Raw genomic sequence first — 26875 nt, 5'->3', positions numbered from 1 at the left:
TGGATCTCTGAGTGCTTCCTCCCTGGCGGGTGGCTGGCTGTCACCGCCGCGTCCTGTGCTGTGACCTGCTTGGGCACTGCTGGTGTTCGCCTCCTCCCCCAGCCTCTCGCTCTGCTTCCCGCTTCTCTTGTTCCCTTTCTGAAAACGTCCTTTCCAGCCCCCCTCCTCGCCTCTCGTTCCCTCCCCATCCATCCTATTTCAGTGTCTCTGAAGGCTCCATGGACCTTTGAGGGTTGGCCCCGCGTCCTCTTCCTCCCGGTGCAGGGTTCTGAGGGGGCCGTGTCTGTAGGGCTGTTGGCTCCGGGCCCTTTGATGCCCTGTGGGGTTCCAGGCTGGCGCTTGTCACTAGGTGCCACTGGCGTTTGGGACTGGGCAGTTGTGCAGCACCCTGGCTCTGCTGCTAAAGGTTAGCGTCACCCCCAGTTTTGTGACAGATGGCCCCTCGTGTCACTTCTAGACATGCTCTGGGGATGACAGGTCACTTAACTGCCCACGTTGAGAACTCAGCTGTTCACACGTCTCTGCACAGGGGCACTTCTAGGGTGGGTGCCGTCGCCCTGACAGGCTGACTCCTTGGGTGTGAACTCTGTGCATTTGCCACCATTCAAGGTGGTGAAGAACTTTTAGGAGTCATTTCAAGGGCACTGCACTTGTGGGACAAAACCACGCAGGCTGCTTCTTGTTTTCTGGGTCCTGTTGGACTGTTGCTGTTGGGTGGGGGCAGCAGTGGTCACAAAGGTGCAGAGGACTGGACCCTGGCTCTGCACCAGATTGTTAGTTAGGTGCACTGTCGACCCCCTGTCCTTGTGTGATAGAGATAGTTAACCTGTGTTTTAGTAAATACACATCTGAATTTAGGGAGTCTAGGGGATGGGGTGGAAACTTTGTTTAGACAAGACTGGGTTGCTGGGGATTGAACCCAGAACCTTATGCCTGTAGGCAAGTGCTGTGAACCCCAGGAGGGGGTTTCAATAACTCATATTCTAGCATGCTCACGGAAGCACTTAGACTTTCACTTCCACTTTTCTTCTTTAATTGGGTAATTGCTCTTATTGCACATTTACCACATTTAATAGTCTAATATAAATATGTAGGTGAGACCCAGGAATCTTAGGTCCTGACCCTGAAGAACTGCGGTCACAACAGTCTGATCCTTGACACAGGAAATAGATGAGTCCTTCCAGGTCTGTGGACTGCAGTATTATAAATAAAACTGAGAAGCGGTCATGGCACTGTGAAGTATTAAGCGTTCCCGTCTTTCTCTTTTCTCCTGCAGAACCTGAAAGCAGACCCAGAAGAGCTTTTTACAAAGCTGGAGAAAATTGGAAAGGGCTCTTTTGGCGAGGTGTTCAAAGGCATTGACAATCGGACTCAGAAAGTGGTTGCCATAAAAATCATTGATCTGGAAGAAGCTGAAGATGAGATAGAGGACATTCAACAAGAAATCACAGTGCTGAGTCAGTGTGACAGTCCATATGTAACCAAATATTATGGATCCTACTTGAAGGTAAGGCTTAAAAATAGCGCCATCTTCCATCTTGCAGCACTGGGCTGAGCGGCGGACAGGAAGGACTCCCGTAGCACAGGAGGCTTGCTCAGGGAGGAGGGAGGATGTGACCTTTGCAATCAGAGGAAGCTGACTTCGATGGTCTTATCATCTTAAATGTCGCCGATAGAAATTTATTTTTGGCAGAAGTGTTTGATGTTGACATTCTCTTTGAAGCAAGAAAGGGTGGTACCTTGGCATCAGAACTGTGTCTTAGTATCACAGTAACTGTTAATCACCTAATTTTAGGATGATTTACGAGTAGTAATAAAAACTCATGCCAGCCTAAGAATATTAATCTCCTGATGTTTTCAATCATAACTGTAGTTTAATTTAATGCTGTTTTTAAAGACTTGCTGAGAATTGATAATGTTGATTAGTTTGCCTAGACTTTTCAGAATGCTAGACTATAAGTTCCAACAACAGAACACTACAGACTTTACTTGGCCTTTATCCTGTACTTAGAATCGTATTAAAATGGTTTTCTGATCTTGATGGAACCAGTTCACCCTGTTAGATGTCTCAGGGTCATCTTCTCCTCTGAGAAGTTCTAAGATTGTTCCTTGTGTTTTGGGTTACTAGACATGTGCTCATTTCACTGAGCTACAGATGTAGTATCTTTTAAACTGAGGTTTTGGAAGTCTTAAGAATTGATGAAGAACTCTGAAATAATTCTCATGGAAACCAAATCATTGTAGAGTAGAAATGACTTAAGGAAAGCAGCTTTAAACCTGGATAGTTAAGATTGGGTCTCTTCCTGAGTTTATCTGCTTAATAAACCTGCTCTGATGTAAAAAGGGATAGTGCAGGGTTTGATTTTTGTGGAAATGTGAATAAGAAGGGATTAGTTGAAGGTTGGAAATTCTGAGAACCATTGATTTACTAGAATGAATATTTAAAGGAAATCAACATTGAGAGGCAATACTGTTTTCCCTGTGTAAATGATAGCAATATGGCATGGCTAGCTCAAATGCAGCGTTTTGGATTGGAAATTGAGTTTTAGAGTCAGATGTCAACAGACTCAAATCTTGCCATCATTTACTTTGGTGTGTGGCCTTGAGTGATTTTTTTTTAAAGCTTCTTGCTTCCTGATTTGTAAAATGGAAAATACTCCCTGTTGCAGGGCTGGGGTAGAGTGCTTAAGGTCCTGGGTTCAGTCCCCAGCACTGCAAAAACCAAAAACAAACAAGAACTTGTGAAAGATAAATGGAAGATAAGAGTGTGGAAGTACCTTCAGTTAGCTTTCCATTGCTGTGACCGAAATACCTGATAAGAACAGTTTGAGAGTAGGGAAAGCTCATCTTGGCTCACAGTTTCAGAGATTGAGTTCTGTGGTCAGCAGACTCTTGCTCTGGGCCCAAGGTGAGGCAGACGCCACGGGAATGGCGCAGCAAAGGAGAGCTGCTCGGCCCTCAGTGACCCACCTCCTCCTGCCTACGATCAGCACCCAGTCAGTCCAAACTAGGATGGACTGATGAGGTCACAGCTCTTAGAGTCCAGCCATTTCACTCTGAATATTCCTTCATTAACACTGGAGATTTTGGGGGACACCTTGTATCCAAACCACAACATGTAGGTACCTAATCATTGTTACTTTCCTTCCTTAATTGGTTGGATTTGTTCAGACCTCCTCTCTTTATTTTTTGGTACCAGGGATTGAACCCGGTACACTCAACCACTGAGCCACATCTCCAGCCCTTCTTGTATTTTATTTACAGACAGGGTCTCACAGAGTTGCTTAGGGCCTTGCTAAATTGCTGAGGTTGGCTTTGAACTCACGATCCTCCTGCCTTAGCCTCCCGAGTCCCTGGGATTACAGGCATGTGCCACCGTGCCTGGCCAGATCTCCTCTCTTAAATGATCTTGCAGCAAAGGTAAATGTCCTTTAGTGAAAGTATCCATGAGGCCAAACCAAGACACTCAGGACCAATGCAAGCCGAGGAACGATGCCAGTGCCCAACCAATGTTGGGGTGCTGGTGCACCAACGTGGGGCCCACCAGGCAGCAGCAAGGCACGCAAGCCTTCTCTTGACCCGGGAGGAGAGCACACGCGGCTTCCACAGGGCCACGTCAAGGTTGTCTTGATTGATTTCTACGAAGAATGAGCTCAGCTCGAATCCTGTGCTGTGCTGCTTCACGGGCTCTGTCAGAGTCCTGCAGTAGTGTTGGAGCAGATTCCCATTGGCCTTTATGGTTTGCCTCTGTTGTGTGTAAGACCCTCATGAAGTTTTTGGTGATTCAGCTTAACTGGAAATTAGGGCTCAGTGGTTCCCGGTGTCTTCTTCAGCCTCTGCTCTGCACAGGATTTTACTAACTGTGGGAGTAGGTGGCTTTACAGAGGCCCTGACTACACATGCCTAGAGGTCCTGTCCAGTCTGTCTGGTTCTTGCCTGAGTCACTGATTCTGGAACATCAGGTTCTATAGGAACCTGACCTTGATCCAGGGTTGCCCTATGCATTTTTAGTTGACACAATGCCAGCTGCATAAATTCCTCAAGTTCTTAGTGACTCACATATGATAGAAATTTATCTCTTGCTCAGGTTGCCCTGGTCTGTGGGCTCTTCCTTCTGAACACTGATCCAGAACCTCAAGTTCCTTCTCTCTTCTACCTTGGCTGTGCTTGACCATCTTAAGTCAGTGGAGGCTCACGTGTGGGAAGAGGTTGTGTGCTCAGGCTTGGCATAGAGCATGCTGTTTCTGTCCACGTTGCCCTGGCCGAAACAGCCCTGACCACACCTAACTTGGGAGACTGGGAATAGCACTGAATTGCGTGCTAAATGGGTGGAGAAAGGGGTTTGGTGCACATAGCCAGTCTTTTCCAAAGCTATGAACTTTAAAGGAAATGGAATAATAACTCATGGGTTGGTTTCTGCACTGACTGTCTTCGGGTCAGAGAAGAAGTCTGCATAATTGTATCTAATGTCTTTTATGTATATTGCACCAGGCTGCTTGTCCTTTAGGAAGTAATACTACAAATAATAGTATAGTTGCCCTTCATTTCTTAAGTCATGTTAAAGACAATTCTGTCTTATTTTACTAAAAACATATGAACTGCTGTTCTTAAACAGTATTAACTGTTGACAGCCAGCCAGGACAGGAATCCAGAGCTGTAATCCTATCTGCCCGATCTTACGTAATAGAATTCCATGGGTTCCTTTGGCCCACGAGAGGACCCTGTGATGGGCCAGACTGCCCTTGTGTCATCTTGGTAGCTTTGGATGTTGAAGTTCCTATGGTGCTCACTGGCTGGCAAGAGGCAGATGAAATTGACTGGTTAGGCAGATGGCTCTTTGGCACTAGGTTGCAATGCTGGTGCTGCATGTGGTCCTCATTGCCCTTTGAAAGCTGGTACTGTTCGGGGCTCAAGTTCTTCCTTCTTTACGAGGTGACTGGAGGGCCTTAGGAGTTCACCCTGTGTTAAGGGACTTTACGTAGCAGGACTGGACAAAGGAGAGAATACCAGAAGTTGGTGTCTTCATTGCTGGTTCAGCATTCAAAGGTTTCACGGTTACTATTTGACTTCATTCATCTAGTCCAGCAAAAAAGATGTAAAAGAGTAAGTCAGAATGTACTGAATGCGACTGCAGAGTGGGAGAGTGGGTTCATTCTGATTGTGTAGCCACGGTCAGATCCCAGATGCCTTGTGGCTTCTTGTTGCCTGAGACTAAAAACAAACACAAGGGTGACAGTTCAGGGAACGAGGGACAGTGGTGAACTACTGAAGGTTGGATGCAAGGCCCGGAGAGGTCACAGGCTCATCACATGCCACTCGACGTCATCCAGTGTAGCTTAAGTGTGTGCTTGTTGGAAAGTTAAACCAGTTGGAATGTTAACCAGAAGTCTCCATCTTTAATACCTGTGCAGTTTCCTAGCACAAAAACACCCCCCACAAGATCAAAATGAAACCGATCATGGGTGCGTGGACGTGTGCAGGCCAAGAGGGGGTGTCGAGGTTATGTGTCTAGTGAGGATGCAGATGGGGACCGGACAGTGCGCAGTGTGGATTCCATGCCCATTCTCCTTTCAAACAGTGTCCTCTTGAGTGGCGTCCTGTCTAGGCGACCGCCAGCCTACCAGAGCCTTCACTCAGATTCCCTGATGGTCACAGCCAGGGTTTTCTTCTTGGATCCTACTGTGGGCGCTCTACCATGGGGGTGCTGCTTGGGCCACTGACTTGCTAAGGGATCAAATGCAGATAAGCACACTGATCTTACAGGATCGCTGTAGAGTTTGGGTCACGTATGTAAGGTGCCTGGCATGTCATTGGTTTTTAGTAAATGATAATGATTTTTTTTTTTAAATAAAAGTTAGCCAAATAACTCAGTTCAGTAGTCTGAAACACAGATTGTTAGCATGCTGAAAAGGGGGCTTTACTATGCTCTTTTATGATGTTACTTAGTCTCAAACATCAAACTGGTTTGAAGCAAATCAAGTGTGAGGCCCAATAAAAAAAAGAGCTTAAGTGCCTTTTAAAGTCTTTATTTGCCATAGTTTTTTTTCTTTGTTTTTTTCATATTGTCTTTGTGAACTTTGAAGTAATTGTCTCATAGTGGATTCAGATCCCTTGTTTAGGAGTGAATTTTCATCAGTTCCTAGAGATTGTCAAGGTCATTTTACCCAAAATATTCACTAGGAGGCTATTAAGGGAAAGTTCCTCAATGAGTTTTAGAAAGTACAAATTTTTCTGGTAAAGGGTTGGTGACATGGACACATTATAGACAATAGTTTCACTTTAGAGCAATTTTCAAAGCCATAGTCTTTAGACTTCTGTTTTTCTTTCCCCTTCTTTTCCCAAAAGGAAACTAATAGAGCCTGATAAAATGGGGAAAAAAAAAATCAATTTTCCCTCAGGGAAAGAAAGAAACAGACTTGGTGTGAATGGCTGGCCTCTCCGTGGAGGAGGCTGCTGGGAGGTCACAAGGGTCTAGTGGCCCTGTCTTGGCTTAGGCTTCTCATCCCGGCGCGATCGTCAACATCCTCCCCGCAGCTTTCAGGCCATCCTTGGTGGACAGTAGGATATGATCAGCCTACTCTGTTTATCTCCAGGAAAAACCCCACCCCACACAACTACGATTCCCTGCCCTGCAGGTGGTGTCACAATTTCATGATTTTTTTTTTTTTTTTTTTTTTAATCTCAGAAGCATCTTCAGTCTAGCCACATGGTGACAGACATGTTCCACTAGGACACCTCTGAACCTGACTTCACTTACACTTTTCTCACAGCTGATTCTTGGAAAATTCTGTTCTGTACTGACCTTTGGTTTCAGGTGTACTGTTTGCTTCTGAGATTGTCTTCCTTCAGATACGTGCCTTTGAAGTACGAGATCTCCTACACCTCAGAAATTCTTACAAACCACAAAACCTTTTAAATGTATGTATTTTTTCCTTCCAGAGATAAAATTCTAGCAGTGTTTTCAATGAGGTGGAGAAAATAAGATAACTGCTTTAATATTTTAGTACATTGGGGATGCTTTGTTGCTAATTTGAACTGGAGTCAACAACCATCTTTAAAGGGCCAGGGAAGAGAGTCTCGACCCTCTCACATGGAGAGATCCTGGCCATGTCGGGGGACGTTCTGTGCCTGTTCTGGTCCACATTTGGGAGGATGTGGACCATCTAAATGTGCCTTGCAGCCCCCCAGGCACCCAGGTGCCCCTTCCACCTTGAAGACCCTGTGGCAGTGTCGCGGATGTTCTTGGTGCCCCGTGCTGCTGGCATCTCGTGGATGGAGGCCAGGGAAGTGGCTGCACATCCTGTAGTGCACAAGACAGTCCCATGGAGATTACCCCGGCAGTGTCAGCAGTGCCCCTGCTGAGGAAACTCTGCCCTGTGACCAAACAGTGAGGTGTGTGAGCGATGGTATTCCTCAGCTGACATTCGGGACACTCAGAGTACCTAAGGGTATTTTGGACAGAGACCTTGGTATGGCCCATGTGATTTTCAACACCAGACCACAGGTAGGCTTTGAGCCTTGTGGCATGCGTCCAAACTCAGGACAGGGATGCACCGCTCGCATGCTGGGCTGCGACACTGCAGTCCCTCGCAGCACTTGGGGCTGATGGCGTCTGAAAGCGGCTTCTCTGGGTACCTCTGTTCTGATGGAAGACAGGGCAAAAGGTGGCCTGTGATGCCTGAAGCTGGTCCACAGTACAGATGGACACGCGAGCCTCCCTGACCAGGGTTCACCCTGACAGCTTTCTGTGGTGGAAAGCAGCCGTCTGGTGGGGGCTGCTCGCGCCTCCCTGACGGGGTACTCCTGGCAGGTTGCACTTCTCCCTGGGACTCTGTACTCCAACTCTAAAGTTAATCTTCACCTGCAGGGCCTCGCCCGATGGGGTTTGGATTTTTTCTAGCAAATAGATGGTGACCGTGGGCAGAAGCAGTTATCAAGTTTTCATTTTGACTTTGTGTGTTATAAAAGCTTCAATGGGTGAGAGAGCAGGTGAGCTGCTGATACCTTTCTTTCTTTTTTTTCCCCCTCCCTCCCTCCCTCCCTCCCTCCCTCTTTATGGGTGTGTTATGGTTCGAGTTATGGTTTCTAAGGCATTTTGATTGGCCATGGTGTGCTCCTAAGTGCCACCTCAGAGCTGTTCACATGATGGTGTCTGAGCTCTCGACTAACTCTGGAGCCACTCAACGGTGTTTTGTTCTGGTAAATGAATTGTTGGTCATTTTCTTGGGTTTCTTTCCCTCTTTCCATCTATGGACCTTTGAGGGAGGAGAGTTGAGTTTTTCAGATTTTACACTTGATGGCACTGCAGTATTGATCTGTATAAGACCCTTCTCTGTCTCAACACCTGTGTGTCTTTAATGGATAGAACATTGTTTTGTGTACTGTGCGTGGGTTTATTTTTCCCTCCTGCATAATTTTAATATTTGCACACAGCAAGATCTGCTTTTTTGGATATATGTTTTCCTGTGCTTTAGCATACGTACAGCTCCTTCTAGGCTACATTGCACTAGGGTACAGAAGAACCTCAGCATCCCCGAGAGTTCCTGAACCATCTCTGCCCGACCCTGGCAGCAAGTGTTCTTTCCTCCCACGTTAGGATTTCCTGTGCTGTAAGTGGAACCTGGCAGCCCGCGCGCAACCTTTCGCTGGTTGCTCTTTCAGTTAGCGCAGTGTGTGTGGGAGCCATCCATGTCCATGTGTGTGAGTTAGCTGTTTTTTAAGTTGCTGAATGGCACATCGTTGGATGGCTATGCCATATTCATCTCTTAAGGACATTTGAGTTGTTTCAGTGTTTTGATGATCATGAACAACTTTACTGAGACATTCGTGAGTTTTTGTTTCCTCTAGGATAATAGACACCTGGAAGTAGGAGTGCTGAGTCATATGGTCAGTGTCCATGTACGTGTGCAGAGCGGCTGTGCCATTCTTTGCACCAAGAGTGGGTGTTAACGATGCATGTAACTTTCACGACTTGTGGTTCTCATGTGAAGTGCTGATCCCGCAGCACCTGGTCTCTGCGCTCTGGAGTAGGAATTGTTTTAGTTACGTACTGCCAGGTGATTGTTGAGAAGAGCCTTGCCCGTCACTGCCCCACCAGCAGGGGATTTTGTTTCCCTCTTTCCCTATCTCCTTTTCCCCCTTTTTCCCCTTTAAAAAAAAAAAAAAAAAAAAAAAAAAGCTTTATTGACTTTAATCCACATGCCATGCAGTCCACCCAACCATGAAGCTCCCTGGTTTCTAGCATGTGCACGGGAGGGGCAGCTCACCACGGCGGATTTGGGACCCATGGTGAAGCCAGCCTTGTGGGGGAGCATGTGGAGGAGCAGAGGGGCCCACCCCATCACCCCACGTGGGGAAGATGCAGAGAGGGAGGAGGGGCCGTGTTCACTTGCCCTGCTAGGGTGTGCCCTGGTGACAGAATGCCTTCCTGTAGTCCCCACCTCTTGGAGGTTCGCCCAGCTCCCAGAGGTGCCATCAGCTGGGACCAAGCCTCTGACACTCGAGTCTTTGGGGAATGCTAAAGACCAAAACCCCAGCACTGAAAAGTAAGCAGCTGTACATGGATATGGGTAATCCTGCGTTGTTACCCATGTGTCGGTGATGGACTGCTGGGCCGTTTCTGCTTTCTGGCAATTAGGAATAACGTTGCTGTGAACACCTGTGCCTAAGTTTCTGTGAATGTCGTGCTTTATTTGTCTTGAAGTGGAAAGGTTGGGTCATACAGGAACTCTGGTTAGCCTTAGTTTCTCCTTACCTGTTTTGTTTTTAAAGTTACAGCCATTCTATTGGCTGAGAAAGCAGTATCTCACAGTGGATTGATTGATTGATTTTTTTTTTTTTTTTTTTTTTTTTTTTTTGGTCCTTGGGATTGAATGCTTTAGCACTGTGGTACATTTCCATTTTTTAAAATTTTGAGTCAGGGTTTTGCTAAGTACTTGTGGCTGACCCTGAACTTGGATCTTGAGTCTCTGGGATCTTAGGCTCTCTCACTGGATTTTGATAAGCATTTCTCTGTGGCTAATAATGTGGGGCTTCGTTTGTCTACTTACTGCTTAAATTGATCTACGACTTTCTAATTTTCCCCAGTCTTTAGATTTGAGTGTTTTGTTATGCCTATTTGCGTTTCTACCTTTAGTACGTTGGAGCATCTGTGAGCATTCTTGGATGTGGTGACTTCTGTTGGTTTCTGTGTTCATGTCTTCTGTTCAGCTCTCTTTGGGTTGAACGTCTTCTAGTGTTTGAGGCATATGTTCCAGCTATTCCATCTTGGTCTCAAAGGCCTCAGGCATCTCCTCTGTCACGGAACTTTTCACTTTGAGGTGCTCTCGACTGTTGTCCTGTCGGACATTTCTCCTCTGTCTTCTATCCTGGGTCTCTTCCACTATCCCTTGTGGCTTGTTCCCCCTCAGACAGACATTCCAGATATTTAGTCATAGCTTCACTGTTTTACGGCCAGGATGAAGGAAGGTTTTGGTTGGTGAACAAGGGCCACTCCCTTGTCAGGGGCACCTTGGTGGGTCCTGCCCTTGGTCGCTCATCCACCTGACCCTGATACTACAACCTGTAAAGTCCAGGCCGCTCTCTCCTGTCGTGGTCAGCTCGGGGACAGTCTCCCTCTGTGAACACTGTGTGTGCCTTGCTGTCTGCTCTTTGCCACTGTGCTCTGGGGGAATCTGTCTTCTCCTGATTGCCAGCACCTGTTGGCATGTGGTGATGTGTCCCGCCAGAGCCTGAGCACATCAGCAGTGGACCTGCAGACTGCTGGTCCAGGGTCGCCATCTCACACTTGTCTGCTGCCCGAGGCCATTAGGTAACATCTGTGAACAACTTTATTTGACCCAGTGTTCAGTTTTTAATTATGGCCACCTTAGTGACTGGGTAGTTGAGCCAGAGAAATCTTGCCTGCTGTGTCTGTGGTTCTGTTCCATTTTCAGTGTGCCGGTGTTGTTCCCCTTTGCACTTGGACGTGTTGAATGAATGGTGTGAGTTTGTGCCAGTAGCTGGAGCCCACCTTGCCGTATACCCAGAAACCTAGGCAATGTCCCCACTCTGTCCCATGAGCGTGGTTGGGAAGTGGGTTCCCTCCACGGTAGTGAGGTGACTGCTTCTGCTGCCAGAGATGTGTCACATGAGCTCTGTGGGTGGCCCCTGTCCCTCGCTCCCAGGCTCACATCCAGGCTCTGCCTCATGTCTTGTTCTGGATCCCTGGTTCTGCACCTTCCTCGTTGGCACCGCTTTTTTCTCACCTGTGGATGGTTTCCTGGTCACCCAGAAAATTGCAGGCAGCGACGCCTGTCTTCCCTTGTAGCCCTGCCTGGGAAGGCCACCTTCCGCAGAGCTGCACCCTTCCTGACCACGTGTTCTGGCTCCCCGGCTCTCGTCCTGGGCACACTGACGCCTTTTTCTAACAATTGGGACTCTGGGGCTCTGGAGGGTTGACTGTGGGTGGACGGGATGACTGGTTTAGATTTGTGCCTTTTTGAAAGCCTCTCGGATAAAGGTTTTGTTGGTATGTTTGAGAATTTTGATAATTCTTTAAAGAAGTAAATTAATTTGTGTTTCTTTTCTCTTTCCTGGTTGATTGGATATATTAAATATATTTGAATTAAGCTTTAAAAACACATGTCCTCAGAACCCTGAGTCCTTTTTCCCATCTCCTTCCTTCCTTGTAGAGGGAATTTCTTATTTCCAGTATTTGCTTTGCATTGGTGGCAGGGATCAAATGTCTTTAGGCATTTGTTTGTCCAAGGGGAAGCTGATTTTTTTAAAAGGGAAATTGTGGGGAGATGTACAGTAGAAGTAGTTTTGCTAGCTGTGCACCTGGCTGAGAAATTTCAGTGTCTTGGCATCGAGTGGCTGTTGGCTGCTGAGAGTAGATAAGTGAACTGTAATACAAAGCTTTGTTGCATTGGATTAGGTACTCAGCCTGCTTTACCTTGAATTTTACCTGCTACACCTTGAATTTTAATTATTTTTGGCTGACTTAGTATGTTTCAGTTGGACTCAATGACTTCTCCTTGTCATTATAGATGAAACCAGTGGAGGCAGACCAGGGCTGGAAGCAGCGAATTGCCTTGTATGTGTTTACATGCAGGCTTTTCCTCCTGCTTCTAGCCATGGCTGGTACCATGAGTCACTGTCAACATTGCTGCTTCTTATTTTGCAGGACTGGGGATTGAACCCAGGACCTGTGTGTGCTAAGCAAGCCCTTCACTGCTGAGCTACATCCCCAGCCCCTGGGTTATTACTGACCCCCTATTTTCAGCAAGTGCACTGAGGCGGAGTTGGCTGACCTTGACCTGTCGGTAGCAAGCCTTGGTTCTTTTGAAGTGGCTGCTGCTCTCTCTCTCTCCTTGGAGGAGGCGATGCTGCCGTGGTTTCTGCACTGAGGTGAGGCGTGAGGACGTCCTGCTTTCTCCTGGTTCCTTCCGTCCTAGGTGCATGTGTGTTTCTGGAGGCTTTTCTTTTAGAAGTTGAGTACTTGGGATTCAGAGGCCGACAGGCTCTTTCCTAGGAGAAAGAGGACACATGTATGCCACACGCAAACGCACAAAGATTTCTTTGGCTGCAGGGACCTTGGGGCTTGCTTGTGGAAGAACTTGCCTTTAGAAGACATCGGGTTCCTATCAGTGTCTCTCTCTCCAAAGGGATGGCAGACCTGTGACTGAGGTCGCCAGACGCCCCGGAGGTGAGCTCCTCTGTCAGGGACAGGCCTGTGCCTTCCTCGTGGCCAGAGCCTGGCTCCACCCACACCTCTGCGGGGTCCGAGAACCAGGAGCTGTTTGTCTTGCTTCCAGGCAAAGTGAGGGCTTGGCGCTCTCCTCCAGAGCCCTTCCTTCCCTGGGCTTAGGCACGGTGAGGAAAGTCGTGGCGAGTCTCCCGGTCAGAGACAGCAGCAGGAATCCGCCTGAACTGGTGGTCTTGAACTTGTGGGCAGCTCTCTGACTGCACATCTGGCTCCATGCTGACCACTGAGCCACGGTTGCCATTTCGGCCTACAGGCTGAGACTAGCGGGGAAACTGAGCCAGGCTGCTGTAGCTCCGTGGTGGCCAGCCTTGCCCGAGTCTGGTATTAGTGATGCAGATTTCAGAGACCTTATTCTGACCTTTCTAAAAAGGGTTGCTCTGCACACCAGGAGGGCTCGGAGGGCCAGAAACTGCACCTCCCACCCCCACCCTGCACAGCGTAGACTAGAAAGTGGCCTGCAGCCCAGGACAGGTGGCTGCCACAGACGGGGACTGCTCCCTTCCCCCTGCTTTGTCGCCCTCTTACTAAGGGGATGGTAGGTCACAGTAAGCAGGGTTGAAAAATGAGAAATTTTTGCGTGTGTCCTTGGGAAGATCTGCTGGCAATGGATTTTGTAAGTTCAAGTGTGATGAGGTCAAATCTGATGAGGTCAGAGAGCCAATTCCAGAAACTCAGACCACCTTCAGAAAACTGATCCTTCATGTTTTCTTCCTCTGAGCCACACTGTGTGCTAAAACTTGCTTGGGGTTGGGCCTTGGTACTTGCTGAGGTGAGTTGGTGGGCGGTTGCAGTGTGTGGCTGGCTGCCCCCCATCCTTGCTGGTGTGATGGAGGGATGGAGTTTACTCGAGAAGCTGTAGTGTCTGAGTTCACAGCATCTGTTCCTGGAGACTGTGCTCTTGTGCACCGTTGCGATGCTGGTGTCTCATGCCACCACCTCTACTCCTGGGATAGGAGGAAGAGTCCTTCTTCTCTCCTGTTAGCCACACACAGGACAAGCCAGCAGGCAAGACGTGATCTAGGCCTCGCGCGTCCACGGACTCACCGCAGACGTGCACAGGGCTGGCATGTTTGTGGGTGGAGCTACCCTCCTGAGCTCGGCTGGCAGGACCCAACCCCCGGCCAGCTGTGTCACAGGAGCTCTTTACTTCTTTGACGGTGATGCTTGATTTGAGGTGAGCAGTGTGCAGGGGAGATGAGAGGCCATAGCGGGTTTTGTGGAGTGCTGTCCTTTGTGGGCATCGCCCTGGTCTTTGTAGCATGGAAGATGAATGAGCAGAATCATTGGCCTTCTCGATCTGGCACGCAGGGAAAAAAGAAGTGTACACTATGAATTTTCATGGTCCCTGTAGAATTCAGAGAGGGAGACAAACCTCTCCCTAAAATATTCCATCCACAGGGCCATGGTTTATGCTGTGGAGAAAACTTGGGCAGGTAAGTGGTCAGGGAGCAGCTGCTGGGGAGGTGGCTTTGGAGCAGAGCCCTGAAAGAAGACGGCCACGAGGAGGTGATGGGGTGGCTGGTGGAGGGACAGTGCTGTGGCCCTGACGCACTGTGGGAGGCCTGGCAGAGGGGCTGGCGGTCAGGAAGCTTCTGCCCCAGCCAGTGCTGGAAGTGGGGCTGTCTCTGTTGCTTCCAGAAATGCCAGTTCAGCATGGCGGACACCAAGTGTGGTAGAACTTGAAAGGGAGAGTGGGATGTGCCCCAGGAAAGGCTGTGATTCGTCTGTATTGTTTTGGGACTCTTCTGGGTTGTTTTCTTAGGTTTTTGGCTGGTTATTTTAAACACAATTGATTTTAGAGTTGTTTCAAATGGCTGTCCCATTTCTGTGCTGCTTATTTGTATTTTCACTATTGTTGACTTCAGTTAATTGGCTATACTCTCTGAAGAAAATGGATTTGGGGTTTATAATTCCATTTAAGTGATGCAAGTAGAGTCTCTGAAAAGAGGAAGTTCATGCAAATTTTTATCAACATGTTCAGACACACAGTTCTTTTGAGTGTCTGTAAATTGGATTTTTATTTGGGTTTGGGAGGAGGTACAGTGTTCTTCCAGAATAGCCACACTGTTGATCAGTATGAGTGAGCAGAGAGGCCTGTCTGGGGGACGTGAGGGGTTTAGTCTGATGGGTTCTGAGCTTTGTAGCTGTTTCTTTCTGGTTGCAAGGAACACTCTCAGCAGCTGTTCACCACCATCCAGCTTCAGCCGGGACATGTCTTTCCCTTGCACCTCATGCTCTATTTGACATGGTAGCACAGATGGAGTTGACCTCTTTTTTCCAGAATTCCCTTCCTCTGAGCAATAAACAAAAGCTCTGTCCTTGTGATTTCAGTCAGGACCATGACATTCTCTCTTCCACTTCCTCCTTGCCAAGGCTTGGAGGTCATATTTGTTTATTCCGAACTTGGAGATGAGAATTTGTTCGGTTCTCATGCATGTGATTACTGCCTATTGGCTTCCAGTTAGCTCTTCCCTGGGTTAGTTGTTCTCAGCTACTGAAACCATCGTGCTGCAATAGCCTCAAAAAACAAACAAAACAAAAAAACACCAGGAATTAATTTAACTAAGGAGGTGAAAGACTGCTGAAACTGTAGAACACTGGAGAAGACACAAGAGGATGGAAAGACCTCACATGTTCATGGATAGGCAAACGATATTGTTAAAATTCCTTTATAACCAAAAGCAATATACAGATTCAACACAATGCCCATCAAAATATTAATGACGTTCTTAACGGAACTAGATAAAACAGCCCTAAAATTCCTTTGGAGAACTAAAAACCCAGAATAGCCAAAGCAATTCTAAACAAAAACACCAGTGCTGGAGGTACAATGCCTGACTTCAAATTATACCACAGAACTGTAGTAACAAAAAGTGCATGGTACTGGCATGAAAACACACACACAGACCAGCAGCACGGACGAGGACTCGGAGACAACCCCCCATGTCTACAGTTGTCTGATCTTTGACAAAGGTGCCAGAAACATACTTTGGAAACATACTCTTTACCAAAAGGTACTGGGAAAACTGGTTATGCATATGAAGAGAATGAAGCTAGACACTATTCTCTCACAAAATTTTGAGCACAAAATTCAACTCACATATGGGTCAAAGACCTAGGAATTAGACCAGAAACTGTACAACTCCTAGAAGAAAATGTAGGGCCAACACTCGAGCATATAGGCACAGGCAACAACTTTCTCAGTAGGACCCATAAAGCTCAGGAAATAGTGCCAAAAGTTAATCAGTGGAATGGTATCAAAGTGCTTCTGCACAGCAAAGGAAACAGTTAAAAACAAATGTGAAGAGAGAGTCTACAGAAGGGGAGAAAACCTTTGCTATCTACTCTTCTGACGGGATTAATATCTAGACTACATGAAGAACTCTAAAAAGTTAATACCAAAAAAAAAAAAAGTAAAACATTAAAATGAATTAAACACACTTTTCAAAAGAAGACGTACAAATGGCCAACAAATATGTGAAAACATGTTCCACCTCCTTAGCAGTTCGGGAAATGCTAATCAACTACACTGAGATTTCATCTCACACCAGTCAGAATGGCAGTCATCAAGAATACAAAGAATAATAACTGCTGGAGAGACTGGAGAAAAAGGAACACTTTTACACTGTTGGTGGGATTGCCAATTAATGCGACCACTATACAGTGTGGAGGTTCGTCAGAAGACTAGGCTTGGACACCACATGACCCAGCCACACCACTCCCCAGTATTTATCCTAAAGTATTAAAGTCATCACGCTACAGTGCATACCCGTGTTCATAGCTGCACGATTCACAATAGCCAAACTATGGAACGGCCTAGTGTCCATCAGCAGATGAATGGACGAAGAAAATGTGGTGTATATAAACAGTGGGGTTTAGGTCAGCCATAGAGAAAAATGAAATCATGTCATTTGCAGGAAAATGGATGGAACTTGAGAACTTTATGTTAAGCAAAACATGCCAAACTCAACAGGTCCGTGATGTACGTTTTCTCTCATATGTGGAAGCTAGGGAGGAAAAAGGAAAAGAAAGGTGGAGGAGTGGGGATCTCATGAAAAATCAGAGGAAGATCAGTAGAGGAAAGGGATGGGGGTGGAAGACTGGGAGAGAGGGGAGGGAGGGGCAGGGCTGTGGAGGGACATTGACCATATATTGTGTGCACGTCTGAATATATAACAACAGATTCCACCATCACGTGCAGTTCTAGTGCACCAATAAAAAACGTGCAGGAAAAGAAAGAAGGGCGTGGCGGGTGGGGGTCTCGGGTAGGGACCCTGTTCCCCTCCGGTGTGGGTGGGTCCAGGGCAGCATTCTGCAGAGTTCTTCCTGCCCTTTGGAAGTTATTTACTGCATCCTTGACTGGCCCTGGCCCAGCTGCAGCTGCTGGGAGATGGGGAAGCACATCTGTTCTCTCCAAGAGTAATTTTGATATGCACATATCTGCTGTTGCACTTGTGGGAAAGTCAAAAATAGTGCTTGAGACCCTGGCATCTGACTCCACTGTGACCAGGGACAAAGCCAAGCTCTTTGTTTTCTTTTGGATAGACCAAACCAATCAGCAAGGAAATCTTGCTTTGAAATCACAAGGAAGGGCTGGAAGTGTGGCTCAGAGGTAGAGCAAGCGCTTGTCTGGAAAGTGCCAGTGGGGCCCTGGGTGGCACCCCACGCCGCTCCCCAGTCAGCTCAGAAGGGCTGCTGTCCATTCCACATCAGTGTGGAAAGATCCGGTGGTGCCGAAGCCCATGTAATGTGAAGGCTCTGCTTCCACTGTTTCCAAGGGTGAGGACTGAGTTCTCCTCTTCCCCGAACACACTGTCCTGGAGCGCTTGAGGAAAGTCCCTGGAGACCTCTGGCAGCTCCATTTTAGGGTTTTCTATCCACAAAGTTGAACGGAAGTCAGATTCCAATTAGGCTAAATATTTTACTTCTACAAAAATAAGTTCAACTGCTTTCTGGCTAATGTTACCTATAATTTAAAGTAAGTATTGATTGAATTTCTGGTTCTTTTTGTGTCAAGAGAGATAGGTGTTCTGTGGCTTTCTGGAATTCCCAGAACTCTTTATTTTTGAGTAAATTCTGAAACATGGCATGATACAAGAGCTGACAAGTCACGGTCAGCTTTGTGACAAGGGCTGCCTGGTAACCAGAGGGCAGGCAGCCTTCCTCTCTGAGAGCTGGTTCACTGGAGCTCCTGTGGCAGGCGAGGCTCAGGGTTCAGTTGGTGTGCCTGCTCGAGAGCAGAGCCACTGGTAGACGCAGGCCTCCGCGACCCCCAGGCTGGCCCAAGGGTGAGGGCTACTGCCCCTGCGAGGCTTGCTGGGCGCGGGGCAGAGCCGCCAGGCCTCCTGCTTCCTCCGCCTGTGGTGTGTGGGTGTCTGTGGATCTCGCAGGCTCTCTCCCCGCCTCTCACAGGGCCTGGGGTGGTGGTTCCTGCCACACTGGTGTCAGGCAGGGAGCCAGCGCCTGCGGGTCCTGTGCCCTCCTTGGACCTGGTGCCTGATGTCTGCACCCTGCGATTCCTGTCCTGCCCAGGTGCAGCTTGACTGTTCTCCTTTGCTCATTAATAACTTACTATAAACTGAGAACTTACACGCAACCAACTGGCCACGCTGGAAAAGAACCCTGCAGAAAGCAGAGAGAGCCGATTGGCCAAAGGCAGGAAGGAGGGGAGCCCAAGCGTTGGGATGCCAGAACGGCCCCCAGGGCAGCCAGGAGGGGCCCAGGTCACACCCACCCATGGCTGGGGAGGAGAGCAGGAGGATTTGCAGCTGCACCAGGCCTGTATTTGAGCGCCTTTGCTGGAATCACCAGTCTCCTGAGTGCCCAGTAGTACTTTTTTTTTTTTTTCTGTGCTGGCAATTGAACTCAGGGTCTTTTGCTTGCGAGGCGGGCACTCTACCAACTGAGCTATAGCCCCAGCCCCTGGGCAGCATCTTTAAGAGTGAGGACTGTCACTTTTTTTTTTTAAACCATAGTTATTGTCACAGTTGTGGAAGATTCACTAGAACTACCCGAAGGAGGAAGTTTTCACACTTGTAGTCAGTAAACCCACCCCCAAATAAAACCATCTTACCATTCTCCCAGGAGACAAGAAAGGGAACATTCCATCACCTCTATTCCAATACAGAAAAACACCTGTAAATTTTATCATTACCAGAAAGAACACTTGCTTTTTTTGAAGCCTCATTGTTCACGTTTAAAACATTTTTTATTTGTTCTAATTAGTTGTACATGACAGTAGAATGCATTTATACATTTTGATAGATCATACATAAATGGAGTATAATCTTTCATTTTTCTGATTATACATATTGTAGGATCACATTGGTCACGCAGTCATACACGTACATGAGGTAATAATGTCTGTTTCACTCCGCTATCCTTCCTTCCCCCATACCCCTTTCCCTCCCTTCACTCCCCTCTACCTGTATATAAAGTAACTATTACAATCACTCTTTAGGTTTTCGATGTTGATATTTCTGACACGTTTACATAATTGACCAGTAAAATTTTTACCTAGCAGAAGGAGGATGTTGTAATTACTAGAAATCATATTAGTAGTTAATAATAATGTTTCACTTTTGCAGAACAAACATATTACTAGCTTTATAAGATGAGTGTAACATAGAATCTAATTCAGTTTAGCAGTTTCTAATCGTTGACTGCTCCTTAATGAGGACAGATGTATTGGAGAGAAGAAAAATCTCACTTCCCAGGGCACAGAAACTCCCATTAATAGATTTCTCATGGTCTTGTGTCAGAGTGTGTTGATGGAGAGGGGGACATCTAGCTGCCCACCCAGGGACCCCCCTCCCGCCCCTTCCAAAACAGAGAGCCTCATGGTACAAACCGTAAGAAGAGTCTCCGAGACACCCCATGTTCTTTACAATTTATAAAGGACTTTAGAACAAACATTTTTACCCTAGGCATGGGGTGAGTGGAACATGCAGGTCCCCCACATTGCCAGTGGGCGTTTGTGCCTCCTGCACTGGTTAGAGGCAGCCAGATTGCTGTAGGAGCCGGACATTGAGAAGCAGCAGGCGGCAGTCCAGAGAACTCCACACTTTATTTTACATTGGTGGCCCAGAGGAAAACGAAGACTCCAAATTCTGAGCCCCGATACAGTTTCTCATAATATTTATAGGTTGTTTCATCTTAGACCCATCCTATCACTGGGGCTTTTTCCACTGTGAAAAAAAAAAAATTCTAATCTATGGGGCCGAAGGCCTGTGCAGGGTCTCCAACATAAAGCATGCACACAGAAACGTGAGAAGAAAGGGCTCTTTTACATTTCAGGAGGGAGCAGTCAGACTCCTAGGGGAGTTATTGACAGTGCACAAGGTCGGGTCCTCTGGTTAATTAGGCTTCCTGGAGAATGGCTGAGAGGGGTGTGGAGCTCACCCCTCCCCAGGCATTGGTTTCTTACCTTAACATTTTCGTAATTTCATTTCACAGCCAGGTCTTTTTTTACCTTCACAAGATGAGAGTTCTTTAGTTTCTAAAAGGAAACAGTTTAAAAAGTAATGTTGAGAACAATCACATGATGTATTTTCCTTACCAGAACCCTTTAGAAATTAATAGTTTGAGTTTTTGCTGCTGTGGTTCTCGTTTAGGTTTCTGATTCCCCAGCTCTTCTTCTTCACCACATGACCAGGTAGGTACCTTAAGTATGGTCTCGATATGGGCAGAGGCTGACTACCTGAGGAGGAAGATTGTTGGGACAATCAAAAGGTGTATTTTTTATAAAGCTGTTTAGTGAAATATGAAGTGTTGTGCTCGTGTTAAGAAGGGGTGGTGATCCTTCTTACTTCATCAGAAAAAGGAATGAGAAATTTCAGGGCTGCGCCTTTGTAGGGAGCAGAGGCAGCTCTCTGGGTCCTCTGGAGCCCTCTGCTTCCCCTACTGCAGGCCGCTTTAGAGCCTTAGACCTGCCTCTTGTAGGCCCGCCATGCTGAGCCAGGCCTGAGAGTTGCTCGGGGTGGGCTGGGTGGGCTCGGGGAAAAGAGATGAAGGAAATTTAAATGCATGCGTATTCTCCAAACATGACCTCTTCTTTTCTCCTCTGAATATAGCTCTTTGGGCTCCTCCCCTTGGTGGATGTCCGCTCCCCATCTCAGGAAGTGCTGCATCCCTGCATAGAACTCCCTGCCCCTCCCTCTTTCCTCCCTCCCCCACCCCATCACCTGTTGTGATGTCATCAGAAACTTCTGTGTCTCACTGGGTAGTTATTAGAATGAGTAGCTCCCTCAAGGTTTGGAATTCAAGGGAAAAAAATCTTTTCAATCTCTTGCTGTGTGTGTGTGTGTGTTAGAGGAGGCAAATCAGTTCACTTACCCTTTCCTTTCTTCCTATAGTTCTTATTCTTTCTTGGGGTAAATTTAATGACTATACTATTGAGAAAAGGGGTCTTTCATTCCAGATTTTCAAAACTTAGTCTCCTAAAATTTATGATTTATGTAAAATTTTTTCCTGCCTGGAATGATTTTTTTTTTTTAATTTTTAAAATTTTTACAGACTGCATTTTGATTCATTGTACACAAATGGGGCCCAACTTTTTGTTTCATGATCTTCTTGCTCTACTTACAGATGAATGTGTTATCCTAACCGCCGCCCCACCCCGAGTCTTTGCTCATTTAGGCGCTTGCACTGAGCACCAGCCCCAGCCCCTCTTTTTCCTTGATTACAGTGACTGGAGGTTTTATATTATGTTAAAAATCATAGGATTTATTTTCTATCGTAGAATTTTAAAATTACGCATGTCTCCTTACTCTTTTCTCTGCTCCCCCTTAACTTAATGGTTGAACAATTAAATTTAAGGGTGACTTGGTCATGAAAAATAGTGCTATGAATTTGCCATCAATAAATGTGGTTATGCTGTATAGTTCTGTTGTGTATGGTGTCCCCAACACCATTTTGAGCTAATTTGTAGTGATGGTTTTGATTTTTTTTCTTTGATGTAAGAATTTGGAGCAGTAAAGTTTAGTTGCTTGGTTTTGTTTCTTCATACACTGTCAGGTTTTATTGCACCACTGTGTTGGTAGTTGATACTTACTCCATAGCTGCCTTTCTCTCATTCCATGTTTGTTCCTTGCCTCCAGATGCGTCAGTCCTTCCTGAGGCCTCTCCAGAGGCCAAGACCAGGGCCTCCCTCCTCTCCCTGCCTTTCCTAGTCAGCGGCAGCCCTCTCCCATGTTCGTCCCTAACCCTATCCAAGAGTGCACTATCGGCCACCTGGGATTTTAAAAGGGGACTTATTAGATAGGCTTACGGGACCAGAAGCCAGATACTCCAAGTGGCCATCTGCAGGCTGGGGAGCTGGAGGAATCGGTCGCTGGGCAGTCCAAAATGCTGAAGCCTCAGATCAAGAGGTATCAGCGACGCTACCCCAGTCTGGGACCGAAGGCCTGGAAACTCTCTGGAGAATCACTGGCAGCATCCACTTTGGAAGAGTGAAGGAGCTGGAGTCTGATATCCTCAGGCAATTGCAGCAACAATCAAGAACCATTCAAGAGGAACTGAACTTGCATCTGCTGCTACTTCCTTGTTCTTCCAGTTGTTTTTCCATCAAGCCTCCAACTTACTGGATGGTGCTGCCGTGCTTAGGGAGGGTCTCCGCTTCAGTTCGCTATCCACACGCCAGTCATTCCTAGACACACCCTCACGACACAGCCAGAACCCTGAATCTTAGGCATCTCTCAGTCCAATCAAGTTGACGATTCAGATTGGCCATTAGAGTGAGGTATGCAAAGGAGGCATCTGGCACAGTGCCTGGTGTCTCACGGGCACAGATCAGCCCAGACTCCTCCTCTGCCCCAGCTAAGCAAGTCCCAGGCCCTCTGCGCTGCACCACCGTGCGCCTGGCTGTGGCCTTCCCCTCTTACTCTCATCCTCTTCTTTGCCGCCTTACTCCTTAGGGAAGCTACACAGTGGTGACAGAGTCCAGCTCTCTGTTTCTCAGATATTGGGCCTGTTCCCATTGGAGTGGGCTGCATCCTGGGTGCCACGTGCCCTTCCAACGTGGCATGTGTTCAAGGGGGAGCCCTTCCTTCCACGCCAGTCCTGGTTTTCCCAGAAAATGCGCAGGAAGCCTGTGTTGGTGGCTAGTTTGTAATGACTGCTCTGTGTGCGTTCTCCTTCCCCCAGTTGTGTGGTGGAGACAAAGCAGCTTCGAACCAGAACTAGGGTAGTAAAATAAAATGAAAAGCGACCCAGAGAGATTCAGTGCTGTCCTTGCGATTTTAAGGCCATCTTAGCATCAGCCGATAAGCCAGGCAGGACCTGTAGGGCTCACACCCACATTAGCCAGCCTTCAAAGCGTCCTTTCATTTTGTTCAGCTTAAATTTTCTGGAGAAACTTAGGAAGAACCAGACAAAATCACTGAGCCACTCTGTTTCATACTTTTTTTTTGTTTTCTTTCTTTTTTGATACTGGGATAAAACCAGGACTGCTTTGCCACAACCACTGAGCCACATCCCTCGTGCTTTTTATTTGATTTTGTTTTTTTTTTTTTTTTTTTTTTTTTTTTTTTGAGACAGGGTCTCACTGAGTTGCTTGTAGCTCACTAAGTTGCTGAGGCTGGCCCTAAACTTGTGATCCTCCTGCCTCAGCCTCCTGAGTTGCTGGGATTACAGGTGTGCGCCACTGTGCCTGGCTCTGACTCATTCTTTTAGGGACCTAGAATAAACTTGGCTCATTATAATATTGAACCTAGCATGCCCAGAAGTGCTCTTGACTGCTCTTTCCTTTTGGGACATGTGCTCTATGACCTTCAGCTGATGATACCCAGAAATGTGGCCAGCCTTACCTGGGCTTCCCTGTGTGAATATGTGGAGGCTCCTTGAATAAAACCCCCGTGCGTTCCTTCCTCTGGGAGAGCATTGCTTTCTAGTAATCCAGGTTCTTCTCACTTGCTTCAAGTAATAAATCTTTGTCCAATCTTTTATATCTTGGTTCTGCTTTTTTTTTCTTCCAATTTTTGTACTCCCAAGATGTGAACCTAATGTGTTTGGTTTCATTATTAACTGAGGGATTAAGTACTTCACTTGGGTGGCTTGCATAAGTTCAGTGCACCCCTTCAGTTAAAGTCATGAGGGAAAAACTTCCTCTGCTTGTTTAGGTTCTGCACCTGGGACTGAAACTCACAGGATATGTTAACAGGAGAAAAAGGCTCATAGTATGCATGTAGGAGCCAGCAAGGAAGTGCTGACACACACAGGTTTCTTCAGGAAGGACAGATGAATTTCTAGAGCAAACGCGGTGAGAAAGTGTAAGATGATGTTGCGCACAGGTGTGAGCAACCTTCTTGTCTCTTCTGGGCCTTAACTCCCTGGAGAAGGAGTTTGTTGTTCTTCGGAGGGAATTCACGGCAGCCTCGTTTCCCAGAGCCTGCTGCTTTTTGTCAGATAAGGGCAGCTCTAGAAGGTTCCTTTGCATCTCTGAACCTGCGCCATCTCATGGCACTGTGGGCTCACCAGGGGTTCACCATGGCTTCTCCATGTTTCTCCTGTTAGCAGTCACTGCCTTGTGCTGGTCCCAGCCCCTCCTCAGCTTCAGAAACCCCATTCCAGCTGCTGCTTGGCTAATATCCCCAGAACGACACTTGCATGTGGCAGAGATGCAGATGAAGAGACCAGTTCCACTGCCCATCCACCCTGTTGTCTTCTTTCTGGTACTTCTGTTTGTATTCAGAATAGTCATTTACTTGGACGCAGAATCCTGAAACAGCCCTGGCTCCTCTTGCTTTCCCATCTAGCCCTGGTGAAGGCTCCTTGGTGCTGCTTACAGAATGTCTCTGGGTCTCGCCTGACCTCCGCTTTGATTTTCTGGTGGATCTCCCTCCTTTCCATCTCTTCATTCATTCTATCATGCTGGCAGTGGCTGATTGTTTATTCCATTGGCTAAGGTCTGGAGATTGTCCATTGCTTATTGAATGAGCTTTCACCTTGGTCGGCTGGCAGCCAAGGGTGCCATCTTGTTCTTGAGTACTTTCCATGAATGTGCTTGCTCTGTGTCTGCAGAACACATCCCCCTGTGACCCTCGACCCAGGCTGGCTGGTCTGAGCCCTTCACAGGACAGCTCAGATGCCACTTCTGACCTTGAGCATGTTGAGATGTCCACTCAGATCATGCTGCCTTCCTGAGCCCAGTGTTCTGTGCGTCTACCGAAGGCTGCCCTACTGCAGTTTTTACCCACTTTGCTGTTATCAAAAGCTCCTTGAAGTCAGAGTCTAGATATTAATTCATTTTATGTTCCTTCTCAACCACACTATGTACAGAGCCGTGTGATGTGTTTGCTAAATCATTTAGGAGATTGCAGCAACCATGGGATGGAAGAACAATGGAAGAAACTTTGAGGTCAGGACCTGCATTCTGCACCAAGCCTGCGCTGTTGGGGAGAAGCGAGGGAGACTGGGAGAGAGGGGATGGGCTTCTCCCAGGGTCACAGCCCCCCGGTGGGCTGGGGTCAGCAGGGGACACTCCCGAGTTAATATGTTATAGTTAAGTGTGTGGGCACAGCTGTGTGTCAGACTCTACCCAACTTCGTCTTCACTGTCACCCCTCTGAGCTGGGTGTTTTTGGTCCCATGTGCAAAGGAGGAAACTGAGGCTACAGGAGATTTGACTGAGGTGGGTGGTGGGTGACCCTGAAGCTGATAAGGGGCTGGTCTAGTTAGATATTACGCATTCCCAAAAGCTTGTATGTGAGACAATGGAAGAAAGTTTAGTGGTGAGATGATTGGGTTATGAGAGTTTTAACCTAGTCAGTACATTATCCCTCACAGGGATTAACTGGGTGGTAACTCTAGGCAAGTAGGGTGTGGCTGAGGAGGTGGGTCACTGGGGGCATGCCTTTGGGGTATATATTTTGTTTTTGGTGATCAGGAGCTCTCTCTACTTCCTGAATGCCATGTCTTAAACTGCTTTCCTCCACCATGCCCTTCTGCCATGATGTTCTGCCTCACCTTGGGCCCAGAGCGATGGTATCAGCTGCTTGTGGACTGAGACCTCTGAAACCATGAGTGCCAAATAAACTTTTCTTCCTCCAAAATTGTTCTTGTTGGGTCTTGTTGGTCATAGCAGCAGCAAAAAAGCCGACTAAAACAGGCTGAATCAGGAGGCCTTCGAGTGTAGCAGATGGAAAGCAGAGCATTGTTCCCAAATTCTTGCTTTAAAAACCTATCCCTTGTTGACTGTGGGGCATCGCTCTTGCTTACTTAGCTTTTTGTAATTTTTTGTACCTGACATCTGTCATGCCCCACGAAGGTTAATGTGGAGAGCTCGACTTTCAGTCACCAATTCTGGGTTCTTAGGAAGTACTTGCAAACAGTTCAAGGCACACTTGCTGCCTGTAAATGATATCATGATTGGTGGCCTCATGTCTACATTAAACTAACTTCCGCAAGGAAGAAGTACCAAAAAGCAAAAGCTAAAGACAAATGGGAAAATGCTGTGTTGGCAGCTTGTGATACAGAAGGCTGGTTCCTCTAGTTGAAGCTTCTGTGTTTAAGGAAGGTCAGCAGTTCAATAGAAAAATGGACAAAGATATATAAATAAAGTGTGGGAAAGAAAATACACAGGACTTCAGTATAAGAAGATGTTTAACCTTACAAGAAAGACAATAAACCCCAGAAATACTACCCCCGCTTATGAATTGATGACCACCTTAGTTTACTAGTGTTGCCACAGCCAAGCACATGTTGAGTATCTAGTCTGAAAATCTGAAATCAGAGGTGCTCCAGAATCTGAAGTTTTGAGCACCTATGTGATTCCACAAGTGGAGAATTTTACTTGTGGGATTGATGTCAAAATGTACCCGCACTGAAATCATTGTAAGGTAACCTTCAGGCTGTGTGTACAGGCTGCGCGAGACATAAGTGAACTCTGTTTATGCCTGGGGCCCATCCCTGAGGTGTCCCGCCACCCCCAGTCCCAACGCCAGACACTTCTGGTTCCAGGCATTTTGGAGGAGGGCTGCCTAGCATGTACCACAAACTGGGTGGCTTAAACAGACTTATTCTCTCATCCTTCTGGAAACTGGAAGTCAAGGTCATGGTGGGGTTTGCTTCTTCTGAGGCTTTTCTCTTTGTCTCGTAGGTGGCTTTGTCTTCTCATGGTTTTCAGTCTGTG

General features: G+C 47.1%; 1 protein-coding gene across 1 annotated transcript in view; it reads left to right on the top strand.

The window, feature by feature from the left end:
• Positions 1-26875, top strand: part of STK24 (serine/threonine kinase 24) — a 99993-nt gene that overhangs the window by 44313 nt on the left and 28805 nt on the right. Inside the window, exon 2 of the mRNA XM_079136890.1 lies at positions 1277-1507. Coding sequence (XP_078993016.1) covers positions 1277-1507 — 231 coding nt within the window. The remainder of the gene's footprint in view (positions 1-1276; positions 1508-26875) is intronic.

Source organism: Sciurus vulgaris, assembly GCF_902686455.1.
Source record: "Sciurus vulgaris genome assembly, chromosome: 4".
Taxonomy (NCBI): domain Eukaryota; kingdom Metazoa; phylum Chordata; class Mammalia; order Rodentia; family Sciuridae; genus Sciurus; species Sciurus vulgaris.
Note: the sequence above shows the minus strand (reverse complement) of the source record. Positions and strands in the feature narration are given on the sequence as shown.